The 14,047-nt window shown below is 37.3% G+C and overlaps 1 protein-coding gene across 2 annotated transcripts in view; it reads left to right on the top strand.

Annotated features, from left to right (window-relative positions):
* Nucleotides 1–13,622, top strand: part of GASK1B (golgi associated kinase 1B) — a 52,988-nt gene extending 39,366 nt beyond the window's left edge. For both annotated transcript variants that reach the window (XM_084885129.1, XM_084885130.1), the window contains exons 4-5: nucleotides 2,560–2,786; nucleotides 7,285–13,622. In XM_084885129.1, coding sequence (XP_084741255.1) covers nucleotides 2,560–2,786; nucleotides 7,285–7,492 — 435 coding nt within the window. In that variant the 3' untranslated portion in view covers nucleotides 7,493–13,622. The remainder of the gene's footprint in view (nucleotides 1–2,559; nucleotides 2,787–7,284) is intronic.
* The last annotated feature ends 425 nt before the right edge of the window (nucleotides 13,623–14,047 follow it).

A 14,047-nucleotide genomic window follows, 5' to 3' on the forward strand; every position in this document is an offset into this window, starting at 1 on the left:
GTTCTAAACATGTATATCCAACATAACAGACCTTGATGTTATAGTCAAAATTAAATAGGATTTAGAATTTCCCCCATATGTAATGTCGTTATAACTGGATATAAATATATTAAAATGATGAAAAATGGTCTAGAAATTCTTTGAGAATTATTAACTAATGCATATTTAAAGAGAGAGAATGGATGGAAGCAACTTCTAGAAGAGTTATTTTTCATGTTCTCCCTTACCCTCTGATTTTAATTAACATTCAAATGAGAGATCAACCAAAGGACTTCTATGAATGCATATAAGTAGAATCCATGGACACAGACAGTAGCAGGGAGGTGGCATGTATTGGGGGTGTGTGTGTGGGAACACCAGGGAGAGGTCAATGGGAGGGGAAGGAGACATATGTAATACTTTAAACAATAAAGAATTAAAAAGAAATAAATAAAACAAATACAAATGCAATCTCTTTCTATCATTTGGTTTTTCTTATATTCAAAGGCAGTCAAGATACTGCATGGAATGAAAAATGGAGTGGAAAATGCTCAATAAATTCTAATAGTTTCTAATTTGTGCTTTTTTCTTTTAACTTACAGTGATTTGCTTGGGTGGGAAACTCTCCTATCTTCATGTCAAACAAATGCACTTTAAGCAGTGGGAACTTCCTGTTCTTCAGAATCAGGCTTGTCACCTTTTGGATAAACCATTGGTTAGACCATGGCCCCAGTGGATCAGCTGCCTGGAACCAGTCCTGACAGAAGCTTCCCTCACTGACAGATTGTTTCTAGACCAGCAATGTGCCCTCTGAGCTGTCCAAATGCTTTGTGGCTCACTGACCATCCTTACTCCATGTGACTGGTTTTATATAAACTTCATAGAAATTTTGTTAGGCTGACTTCTCTCATGCTTGCTTCTGAAAGGATGTTATTTGATACAAAGCCCACTTATACACAGAAAATAGAGAGGGAGTCCATTTGCCCAGTTCTTGAAGTTTGCTGTGGTAGTGAGGCAAAATTAAATGACCATTTTCCTTTGGAAGCAGTGGTGGTAGGAGGTGCTGGCCATGGCCAGCATTTGCCTTGGTAAATGGTAGAAGATATTTAGTAAACTGATGGTAGAAGATATTTAGTAAACTTTTGTTGGATGAATACACGAATGGTCATTTCAAAATAGGCTACAGTTTAGTACTAGTCTTACTGCATTCATTTCTTAGCAACCGTCCTCCTAAAGTGGCTAGCCCTACAGGAAATGCAAAAACATGGGAGGATGGGAACTTAATGCCAAAAGAATAAAAGTGACAGTCTGTGTCTAGCCATCTTTTGAATCACGAGTATATGAACAATCTTCGACTAGCCTTAAACTATTCAGCATGACATGCTGGGGGAAAATCATGGGATTTTGGAGACAAACACAACTGTGTCTAAATCATAACTTTGCTACTAACTAATATTTTATCCAGACTAGATTATTTAACCCATATGAGGCTCAGTTTTCCTTCATGAAGATGGAGAAATTACCTCTAGTCTTGTAAGCCTTTTGCTTTGTTTTGAGATAAATCACTTATAGGTGTATGTCTATTTCTTAACAATAGTAATAACAGTTTTCATATCTTGAATATCTTCTAGATGTCTGGGTCAGGGCTAGAGGGTGTACAGACACTTCCATTAACTTGCCCACTAACTGTGCAAGGTGAATAGTATCATTCCCACGGTAAAGGTAACAATTGAGAGTCATCAATGAAAAGGAATATATACAAGACCGCAGAGCTAACAAGTGTGAAAACAAAGAATTGACTTTATGTTTATCTAATACCTGAGCCCAGGCTTTAATTTATCCTGATTAATAAATATTATTTTCTTTCTTGTTCCAAAGAAATAGAAATTACACAACTCTCCCTTTTCTAATCAATATCTCTGTTTACCTTCTATATGACAGTGGCTCTATTCTCCATAATAAACCCCACTAGGTCCAATAATTTGATCCATTCTATTCATATATTTAGAGTCTAACTGTGTGCTCCACACAAGCAGTGTTTTCAGTTATCATTATTGGAGGTCACATCTTTTCAATAGATTTTTCCTACGTTATTTCAAGTTAGCTAAGTAATACTGAAGCCCAGAGAGGGTCAGGGGTGCAGGAAACTTTTAGAGACACTGAGATAACTTAGGTTTTCTGTAACCCAGCCTGAGGGAGAAAACAAGATGTAGTCTTCAGAATATTTCAAAGCACAGCAGTTTCTGTGTTCTGTCATGAATAGAGTCAGAGGTTCTGGCTGTGCATCGACCTGTGATGTCAGTGGGAACTTTGAATATGAAGGGTGGAGACGCCTAACTTGGATGAGCTGCCTATGGAGTTGTTAGCAGAAGCTGGAAATGCTTATAACCATGGCTGAGTCAGAAGGATATGAACCCTGGGCTTCTTCTGACAGTTGTCTTTAATTAAATGAGCCTGGCTCTGCTAGATTCTGGCAAGTCAGCTGTTTAGAAAGCGCCAGTTCTTTGGAAATCATCTCACTTTCCCAAGTTTTGTTTTTACTCAGAAATCTTGGATTTTGTTTTTGTTTTCCACTTTCAGATTTATAATCGCCTAGATACAAATTGCTGTGGATTCAAACCTCGAAAGGAAGATACCTGTGTACAGAATGGACTGAGGCCAAGATGTGACAACCAAGATTCTGTGGCTCTCGCACACATTATCCAGCGGAAGCATGACCCAAGGCATTTGGTCTTTATAGACAACAAGGGTTTCTTTGACAGAAGCGAAGATAACCTAAACTTCAAATTGTTAGAAGGCATCAAAGAGTAAGTTTTATAGCGTAGTAACATCAGATTTGTATTTAACTAAGTAGCACAATTTGGAGGAAATTTACATTCTATGTCTGACTGATTGTAGCCCTTGAAATGAATTGTGGTTGTGGAATCTGGAAACAGAGGCCCAGAAAAGGGAAGCAAACCCAGTGGAACAGAACAAGAGTGCAGCCAGGGTGTCACTGTCACCAACCAATGCAATCTATAAAGCTCCCGTCACCTTTCACATCCATCATGTTGCTTGGCCCTCACTGTGAAAATCCGTGTGGATTAGGTTGGAAGCATGCAGGAATCTCTGGAATAGGACCTGGCAGGACAGGGATAAGCAGGTGGCAGAGGCTCCGTTATTAGGCCCCGGAGCAGGGGAGCTGACAGACATTTGGATTATTGACATGCTAGGATGTCCAAAGGCATAATAAACTCAAGTGACTTTTATGAACGTGGCGAAAAGTCAGAGCCAATCTGCCCAGTAAAATACAGTATCAAAGGACGGCAGCTATTTAATGACATAGGAGGGTTTTTGAGCATTGCAAGCCTTTCAAGTAGACAGAGATTTTGGAAAATAGTACCTTGAACCTACCTATAATTAGAAATAAAGGAAACCAAGACACTTAATAGGGGAAAAGCCCTGCTGTAGAGTTTCATGAACCCTAATCTCATGAGTTTTTACCATGTCTTGTCCTGTTAATATCTGTGTTCACATCACTTTGTGGGTTGAAGATTGAGTATATGGCATATTCTCTTTTTAAGTATATAAACCAAGGGCATTTTATGCGTAGAAAATTTATAAACCTAAGGCATCAATTACTGAGTTGATATTATGGGTTTTCTTAAATCCCTAGCCCTAAATTTTCTCTTAGAATTAAGAGTGCACAGAGAATACAGGACACCCATTCATATATGTATGAATACTGTTTTATTTATACTTTTAAAGAAGATTGAATTTTAAATGCATTATGAAGAGCAATGAGCTCAAAGTTGTCTTTTTAGAATATGTAATTCACACATTGAAAAGCAAAAATGAAGACTTTGCTAACCCAGATTTATGCATAGAATATTCATATTAATGTAATGCAAAGACAGAATTTTTAAAAAATTTTCCTTCACAAAAAGAGCCATGATTTTTAACAATATTATCTTACATATTCTGCCACAGCTAAATTAGTTGAAGGGCCATAGAACTTCTAAATTATTAACACTTCCTAGAGCAAAAGTGCTTAATTAATGCTATGGCCAGTAAATTACATAGTGCATGTCTTCCGGGAGCTCAGAGCAGCTTACCAGCATTATTTAAGTCCCCACTTACTCAGACTCATTAAGCACGTCCCACTCGGTGGCCTTTGCTCTCTCTGCAGCATCTGAAGGGCGGGAGCACCGGAAACCCTTGCATTCATGCTCCCTGAGTGCCATCCTCAACTTGCTCCACTGACATTCCGTAAAGGCGCTTAGAAGCCCTGAAACTTCTGGCAATTTGTTCCCTTCAAACAAAGTACATGTTCTTATTTTAGTTTTTAAGAACAGCTAAGTTTTTTTTTAAAATTTAAATTCTTTACTGTTTAAAGTATTACGTATGTCTCCTTTCCCCCCACATTAACCTCTTCCTGGCCACTGGAACAGCTACATTTACTTGAAAATTACTAGTAAGTCCCAGCATTTTTACTCTGCTCTCATCAGCATTTTCATAATAGCCAGGAGAGGCCAAACTGATCATATGTAATTCACACATTGAAAAGCAAGAAATGAGACTTTGCTAACCCAGATTTATGCATAGAATATTCTTATTAATTAGTGTAATACAAAGACAGGTACTTTAAAAAAAAATTTTCTTGACAAAAAGAATTCATCACTGAAAAGAATCATGATTTTTTAACAGTTTTATCTTACATATTCTGCCACAGCTAAATTAGTTCAAGGGGCCATAAAATTTCTAAATCATGGATTGTTAGTACTTCACTAAATTACATTGTGCATGTCTTCAGGGAGCCAAACATCTATATCCTATCTAATAAAAGAGAAGCATGCAAATTGATTGTACCTGCACTATGCCTACAAGCCACGCTCACCAGCCAATCAGGAGCGAGTATGCAAATTAACCCAAGAAATATGGTGATGGCCACAGAGCTGGAGAGAGCAGGAAGCTTGGGTTGCCCCATTGATGGAGGAAGCCAAGCTTTCCACCAGCCCTGGCCTGCCCTGGCCTCTGCTTAAGGCTACAAAGTTTCAATTATAGAAGATATAATAAAAAATCCCAGATGCCAGGGCCTCCACTTGGGTTACCAGGAGGGGGGGGGGAGGTGGGGAGGTAGGGGGGGCGAGGGGGGCGGGGGGGAGCATAGCTGGCCTGTAAACTACAACAGGCCCCTTGCCCAGGCCACCCTATGCCCCAGGGAACCCCCACCCTGATCCAGGACATCCTCCAGGGCAAACCAGCTGGCCCCTACCTATGCACCAGGCCTCTATCCTATCTAATAAAAGAGTAATATACAAATTGACTATCACTCTAACACACAAGATGGCTGCCTGTTGTGGACACAAGATGGTCGCCACAAGAGAGCCAGCAGGGGAGGGCAATTGGGAGGGACCAGGCCTGCAAGGGAGGGCAATTGGGGGCGATCAACCCTGTATGGGCGGGCAGTTAGGGGTGACCAGGTCGGCAGAAGAGAGAAGTTGGGGGGAGACTGGGCATGCAGGGAAGGGCAGTTGTGGGGGTACCCAGGCCTGCAGGGGAGAAAAGTTGGGAGGGACCAGGCCTGCAGGGGAGGGCAGTTTGGGGGGGCCAGGTCTGTAGGGGAGGGCAGTTAGAGGTGACCAGGCCTTTAGGGAAGGGCAGTTAGGGGTGATCAGGTCTGCAGGGGAGGGCAGTTAGGGGCAATAAGGCTGGCAGGGGAGCAGTTAGGCATCAATCAAGCTGGCAGGGAAGTGGTTCAGGGGTGATCAGGCTGGCCAGCAGAAGCAGTTAGGGGCAATCAGGAAGTCAGGCAGGTGAGCAGTTGGGAGCCTGTAGTCCTGGATTGTGAGAGGGATGTCTGACTGACCATTTTGGCCCGATTCTAACGGGATCGGGCCTAAATGGTCAGTCAGACATCCCTTGAGGTGTCCCAGATTGGAGAGGGTGCAGGCTGGGCTGAGGGACACCTCCTACCCATGCACAAATTATATATATTTATATAAATATATAAATAAATAAAATTATATATAAATATATAAATAAATTATATATAAATATATAAAATTATATATTTTTAAAAGCCTAAGTGACTGGTTGACTGGTCAACCAGCCAGATGATTGGCTGGTAGCTATGACATGCACTGACCACTAGAGGGCAGGTGCTTACTGCAGGAGCTGCCCCCTGGTGGTCAGTGTGCTTCCACATGGGAGCACAACTCAGCTGACCAGTGGGCACCAAAGTCGGGCTCATGGTTGGCAAATGCAGCTGTGGTGGCATGAGCCTCTCCCGCCTCCCATCTCTATAGCATTGCTACCGAGCAGTGGAGGCAGCGGGCCTAGTGAGGCCTGGATAAAAGCGGGAGTGGCTTAATTTCCAATATCCCCTAAGAGGTCCCAGATTGCTAGAGGGAGTAGGCCAGGCTGAGAGACCCCACAGGTACACAAATCCATGCACTGGGCCTCTAGTTACTTCTAATTTTAATTCAGCAAACATTACTTGTAATTTTGAACCAGAAATTTTACAAAGTTCTCCAGATAATGTTTGTCTTAGACCCTTGACTTTATATTTTCTGAATGAAGAACAGAAAGCACTCTGATAGGGCAATTCAATAAGGACCCTTCTAAGGTTTTCCAGAGAGATAGTTAATTGTGGAATGCCCTGGCTTTAATCCTTGAGTTTCACTATGTTTATTTGAAAACAATTTAGTATTCCAGTTTCATAAGATTCTCCCAGATTCTCAGAATTCCTGAAGTCTAATCTGAATCAAGGACACTTCTTTATTAATTGGGCATTTTGGAATGATTCTTTCTCTTCTTCCTACATATATTTTGGAATATTTTACCTTAAATTCGGTCATTCAGCTTCTACTCAGGTAGAGAACTTTACTGAATTTCTCAGCATTTGCTTCTCATATTTACTTGCATAAAACTCCACATTGACAGTTATGAGGATACTACACTACTTGACAGATTCAAGTGGTTTCCATGGGAGAAATGGAGTTTAGGAATAAGGAAAGTATTTTTGCTAGGCTAACAGAGACCTTTTGAATTCTATGCCTCTGGTTGCCTACACATACTGACCTTAAGTCAAATGCTGGTATGTCAAGTTCTCATTGGTATAGATAATTCATTTCTCTTGAAACATATTTTCTAATATATTACTATTAGGATAAGTATTATTTTGACAGTGATAAAAAAGTTTTGATTCTCAAGGTACTATTTGATAGTGTGATTTATGCCAGATTAATGAACAATAGAGCAGTTGGAGAAGATCTGATATTTCCAAACAATCACTAAGAATGAAATATGATTTTATATTTTCAGGTTTCCTGAATCTGCAGTGTCTGTTTTGAAGAGCCAGCACTTACGGCAGAAACTCCTTCAATCACTGTTTCTTGACAAAGTTTATTGGGAAAGTCAAGGAGGTAGACAAGGAATTGAAAAGCTTATTGATGTAATAGAACAAAGAGCCAAAATCCTTCTCACCTACATCAATGCACATGGGGCCAAAGTATTGCCTATGAATGAATAACAAAAGGGTCTTCTGGCTAGAGGACTGGATACATTTATGCATTTTTATTTCTAAATCAAGTATTCAAACTTCAACTCCCCTTAGGAATGAGATAGAGTAGCTAAATACATAAAATAAATGAATTTAACCAAGTATATATGGTGGGCCTGCAATGCCATAAGCAGACTTATAAAGCTTTAAAAAATATTCTCCTCAAAAATGTTTATATTTTCACTGCCATTGTCATGTGATTTTCAACATCTGATTACAAAATGGTTGCAATTATTACGACAGCAAGTTTGGTTAAAACATTTGTCATATTGTTGAATAGAACAGTATAAACTGACTCCTTTAAGAAATATTTTGTGCCATTTTCAACTGGTCTGACCAAATACTAGTGGGAATGAACCTTGAATATTTTTGTTGCTGATTGCTAAAACAGAAGTCCCAGCACTTATCCAGGGGCACCGCTAAACTGGAAAACCAAGGCACATGACCTACAAATACATCGGTGCCTTCAATAATTCTAAATAGAAATGGTGAGTTATTTGCAAAACTACCAGTTTATATTCTATTGTATCTATAAATAATTAGTTGTTTCTGTGATTCTGAGCAGCAAGAATCACATTTTTCATTCCCTTTTAGAAATTGTTGTCAGTGTAGAAATTTATCCATATCTGACAATTTATACATTAGACAGTTTTGCCCTCTCAATTTTGGTCCTATTTATGTCTAGTGGCTTATAAATTAAATAATTTTAAGGTTTGATGTTACCTACTTGAAACTGTACTTATGGAGTATTCCCCTCCCCTTGTTTTTTTAAAAGATGTTATTTAAAAAAATTTGTAATTTCTTCAGGGTTTATATATAATTTCTGTATTTTCATTAATAATAGATTTCTTCAAATTGGTTTGGTATAATTACATTTAAACTGATTTGATTAATATTACCCAGATGTTGACAATAGGATCAGATATTGACTATGTTTAAATGTAGTTTGGCTTATTCTAATATAAGAAATATGAACAAAATAAATTAAAACTTGATTCTGGTAATTGGTCCTCAAAGAAAGCACATGACTAGAACTAAAACAGCATATTTGGATATTTATTAAGCCTTAAAGAATTCTTCCCAAACTCTACCAACTTTTTAATTAGGTGGAAGGGTGTGGCATGTGGTGTTCATGTGTTGGGTCTTTATATCCTTGGAAGATACTCACATTGTTATGTAAGACAAATGTTCATAAAGAGGTTTCAGACTTTGAACAAGTCATTATTACCTTCTCGTCCCACATACCTCACCCCTTATTTAAAAGCTGATATACTGACTTTTCCTTTCCCTGAAAGTTTTAAAATGCAGTTTAAGGATGTTTTAAATAATAATAAATTTAAGAATGTTTTTGATAACAATGAGAACATATCTATAGATTCTAATTCATACAAAAGTACAGGGTCAAAATAGTAAAATAACATGTTAAGTACAGAAGAAGATAGAACAAGGAGAAAGGAATCATTTTAGTATCTAATTATAGCTGTTTTATGCTCATATTCAAGTACTGCTATTTAGCACCCTTATTTGCTGGGCTTCCCTTTGGCGAATTGTCTTCAGACCATTATCCTATCTGATTGTCCCTGTACAGCTCTGAGTCTCTTCCTCTGGCCTCACATATTCAGAGGGCTCTTTAGTTCTGCTGAGTCTTCACTTTTACTTGTTGTAATTGGCCTTTTATATTTGACCTTTTAAAAAATTTACATTTTTATTAATTTCAGAGAGGAAAGGAGGCGGCGGGGGGGGGGCGGGGGGGGGGAGAGAAACATCAATGATTATAGAGAATCATTGATTGGCTGCCTCCTGCACACCCCCAATGGGGATTGAGCTCACAACCTGGGCATGTGCCCTTGACCAGAATTGAACCCAGGACCCTTCAGTCCGAAGGCCTATGCTCTATCCATAGAGCCAAATAAACAAGGGCTATTTGGCCTTTTTAAGATTGCTTTTTCCTCTTCTTCTAATCAATCATTATATTAATGAAAAATTGACCAAACAAAAGTTTGAGGACCTAGGTTCTGTGTTGAGTCACTGACTTGAAATAACTCTGTCAAGTTGCCTTACACCTTGTCTTATCAAAGTGGCATATTTGCATCTTAATATGCTTTTTATGAAATATACCATCTTCATCAAAGCTGTGATATTGGTGGCGGGAATTCCAGCCTTCTTAGAAGTGAACTTTAATTTTGTGTCTCAAGCTGCTGCTTTTGGGCAGCTTGGTCTTCTCAAACATGTGGGTCTGGCTTTGTTTATTATGCCTTCATTTATTCCGAGATGCTAATATTAAACAAAAAGTCCAGGGACACATGTTAGTTTTAGTCACCTTTGCTTTTTTAACAGTATATTTTGTCTTATAATCAGTGAATAATTCATGCTTTATTATTTTGGAATAATGGATAGTGGAAGACTAGGCTTTTAATTCTAATAAGTAATGCTCTTCATTTCTCTTACTGAAACAATGAAGATACTCTGTGCCTTTCAAATATACGCAGATTATGCTGTGGTTTGGTTCTCATAAGCACATTATGTGGTTTATTTATAACTTAATAATTTTAAAACAGAACAATTTGCCTTGGCAGACATACAAAAGCTCTTCTGAGTGGTTTGTTTTCTTTAAGTTGGTGATCTGAAAATAACTGTTGTCTTAAAAATCTGTAATAAAATATTAGAAATTAAAAATGTATGCTTTTTCTTTTTGTAGATGAGTTAATTTTCCTTTGTGGATGAGTTACTTCTTAGAAGTTAAGTATAGGTGAATATTTGCTACCTTTATGCATGGTAAAAGAAACAATTAAATAGTCCAGAATTGTATTGAATTGTATTTGTGTAGACATATATATGATATTGTTATTAGTGGTGTTATACTTTCTCTTGGTGTACATAAAGCATTGTTGTAAGTAGTATGCAAATTAGTTAACAGATATTATAAACTATAAGATAATTTTTGGCTTTTGTTGCTTTGGGTGAGTCTTACAATTATGTTTACAGGTTCCTTTAGAGCAGTGGTTCTCAACCTTTCTAATGCTGTGACCCTTTAATACTGTTCCTCATGTTGTGATGACCACCAACCATAAATTATTTTCATTGTTACTTCACTTCATAACTGTAATTTTGCTACTGATAATGAATCATAATGTAAATATCTGTGTTTTTCGATGGTCTTAGGCCACCCTGCTAGTGGTTCTCAACCTGTAGGTTGCTCAAAATATTTATAATCTCTAAACTTGTGAAATAGCTTGTTTTTATCAGTTGTGCCTTGAAATAAACATTACATTATATCTAATGAATAAAATATCCTAGATGTAGAGTCATCTAAAACTGTCTTATGAAATTCTAATGCTTATCCCAGTCCAGAACAAAGTGAGGCATATGTAGGGCATTAGTCTAAAAATATATTTTGGAAATTAGGTGAGGGTCAAATAAAGATGATCAAGACTTTTCTCTAAAAACTGAGTGGTATTATTAAGAATTAAGAACTATTTGTTATTCATGAAAAATAATTCCACTTGTCAGAAAAGTTATCTGACACTTGGCAATAGCCAGAAGAGATTATTCTTGAGGGTTTTTTTTTTCAGTGGAGTGCTGTGTTTGACTTTTTTTTTTAATTGAGTGGACTATTTAACCATGTTGTAGGGCATAGTTTAACGTGTAGATTTTTATACCATAGAGATATAGATCATTTCTGTCTGGTGAAAAAGATAACCCTAATTATTTTATAATTTATTACCCTGTTGTACATTAACTGGTTTTATATCTAGTGAAATAATCTTATCCTAACATTGAGTATAAATATTAGCTTTTGACATACTCTTTGAAATGATTTTACCACTTTAGTGAGTCCCTCTTTAATTAATTGTTTAAATAAAATCTTTTGACATATGCTCATTTTACATAGGCCTAGGAGTCACAGTTTTATGTTTTTTTGAAAAGTTTCCTTTAATACACTTTTGACTGCCAAGTCATTAATTTTATTAGCTTGGGATTCATGATTTTAAAGTTTTGAAAATTTTACTTTAACAAAGTTTCAAAACATTGTTATATAATTAAAGAGCTGAATGATACTGTGTGATCAACATCTTGTCCAACACCCTTATTTTCTAGATGAAGAAACTGAGGCTTAAAGAGGCAAAGTTACTTGCCTGAATTTACCCAAATGATTGATTTAGAATCTTAGGTGTTGAAACTGATTTAGGAAGTTAGAGAGTCAAAACTTTCTCTAAGATTTCATTATCTACAATAATAAAATAAGAAACACTAGTTTAATAAAACCAGAAGGTCTTACATAGGCATATTTATGCGCATTAATAATTTATGGCATATTTTTTGTGTGTAAACTACAGGGAATAGAATAAACAGAGAAGTTTCTTGTACTATGAAACTTTTTGATAGTCATGTTACACAGCGATTGAGAATCTGCTATGTGTGCTGGGCAATGTGGACATACAAATTAATAAGTAACTTTTAATATGTTAATCATCAATTGAGACGTATAATTAGACTCTAACTTATAGCTTTAGTGGAAAAAAATTGAGGAAAGAAATTCTTTATGGAATGTCTAGAAATAAATTATTACTTAGAGGATTTTTTACTCATGATGAATTTTACTGTTTCTCTATTGTTGACTGGTGCTTAAAAATGACAACTTGGAGTCATTTTTTGGCTGGACAAATCGACCTATTTATTTTAATATTAGAGGTCCAGTGCACAAAATTCATGCACAGGTAGGGTCCCTAGGCCTGGCCAGTGATCAGGGCTGATCGGGTCCTTCTGACTGCTGGCCAGGGCCTTCCTTCATACTGTGCTGCCCCTAGTGGTCAGCACACATCATAGAGAGCGATCAAAGCCCAGGTTTCTCCTGTGGGGACACTTTGCCTATTAGCCTTTTATATGTATAGATTTCCTGAGGACATGACTGTGTTCCAGAATGGTGGTCCAATAGTAGATGCTCATAATGACCATCCTGATCCATAAAAAATGTGCTAGTGTATGTGACTTCTGGATCAATTTGAGAGGCTGATTAGAAGCACAGCCAGGCTACATAATTCTGCATATGCTTTTGGACTCTACACAACCATTCATGGAACTCTTTCCTCTCAGGTATGTGATCTCCCAGGTTAAGAATTCTTGATTTACAGAATATTTAAGGAGGTGGGAAATAATGATATGCACTTTAGAAATACTTTACTAAGTGCATATAAAACTTTTGCTTTCATACAAAGGTGAAAACTTAGGTTTTGGAAAAATTTAAATCTTATTTAAAGTATTTAATGAGATGCCAATGAAAATTGATTGGATTTAATGAGATAATAGATAAAGCTTAGGGGCCATTTATTTTACTAATCCTTAAATAGTTTTAGCCCATGCTATCAGTTCCAAATTCACTACCATTCACTTTATTAAACTAGAGAATGAAATTCTTTGAGGTTATCTTCATTGAGTCCTTTAATTTATTAAAGGTTATCAGTTACCTGATTGCTTGCTCTGATATTCAAAAGATCCGGATAGTCACTAATTTTATAGTGTCTTAGAGTATGAGGAAAGTTGAGTTAACATATACAATTAAATGAAGTTATTTGATTTACCACCAATGGTTTTCTGGGCATGAACATAATGTTTCTGCTTTTTAAAAATCAATTTCCTAAGAAAATGAGTGAACTTTCCCCAATGGAATTATTTCCTTGACATTTATGGAAAGAACTGTAACCCTTTCTTACTGTTCCTTTGGCCAGTGGGAGAATTCAGAGTGTCTAGACTAGGCTCATTTCACCTTTTATCCCCTTTCACATGCAGGCACAGCTGTTTTAAGTCAAAATATGGCATCCTCCCTAATTTTTAAGCTCTTTAGTTCCTGAGGATAGGGCTCTGCTCTTAGAAAGGTCTCCCTCTAACGGGTTGTTGGCAGGCTCTGGTTAGCAACCTAAAAATGCACATGGTAAGTGAATGAAGTCACAGAACTCCTTTCTTATAACAGCATTGTGTATGGTTAAATTAGTCATTTTTTCTTTCCATCTTGAAAAGGTATCTTTTCCCACAGGATTGTATTTGGTTTGTTGATAAAAATGTGCCCAATTATGTACACATTAAGAAAGCGCTATGCGTCTTCTTTCTTAAAAAATAAAAAAAAATTAAAAAAGCAATCTGCATTTTGTAGCAGCACTTGTCAAGATTTCTAAAGCTTTAGAGACAAAGAGCTAAACTATAAAGAAACCCTCCTTTGTCGGTGGTTTTAATCACATGCTGCAGAATGGCGAGCTGAGCTGTTTCCAAAGGCAAACTGGGCTGCGGGGAGTGGGACCAGCCACTAAATGAGACTGACACAGCTGCGAGTCAGCACCGTGTGCCAACATTTTCCTTAGCTCCAGGACACCAGACATTGTTTTGGCTCATGCCCCATGTTATTGGCTCAACTTCTGTTTAGGAGAACAAGAGATCTCGTTCTGTATCCTCATTGCAGGCCCCCAGGAGAGAAATCAAGGTCAACATTTTATTTTTTTTACTTCGTAGCACCTTTAAAAAAGTAAGCTGTGA

This window comes from Pipistrellus hanaki, assembly GCF_964339955.1.
Source record: "Pipistrellus hanaki genome assembly, chromosome: 5".
Classification (NCBI taxonomy): Eukaryota; Metazoa; Chordata; class Mammalia; order Chiroptera; family Vespertilionidae; genus Pipistrellus; species Pipistrellus hanaki.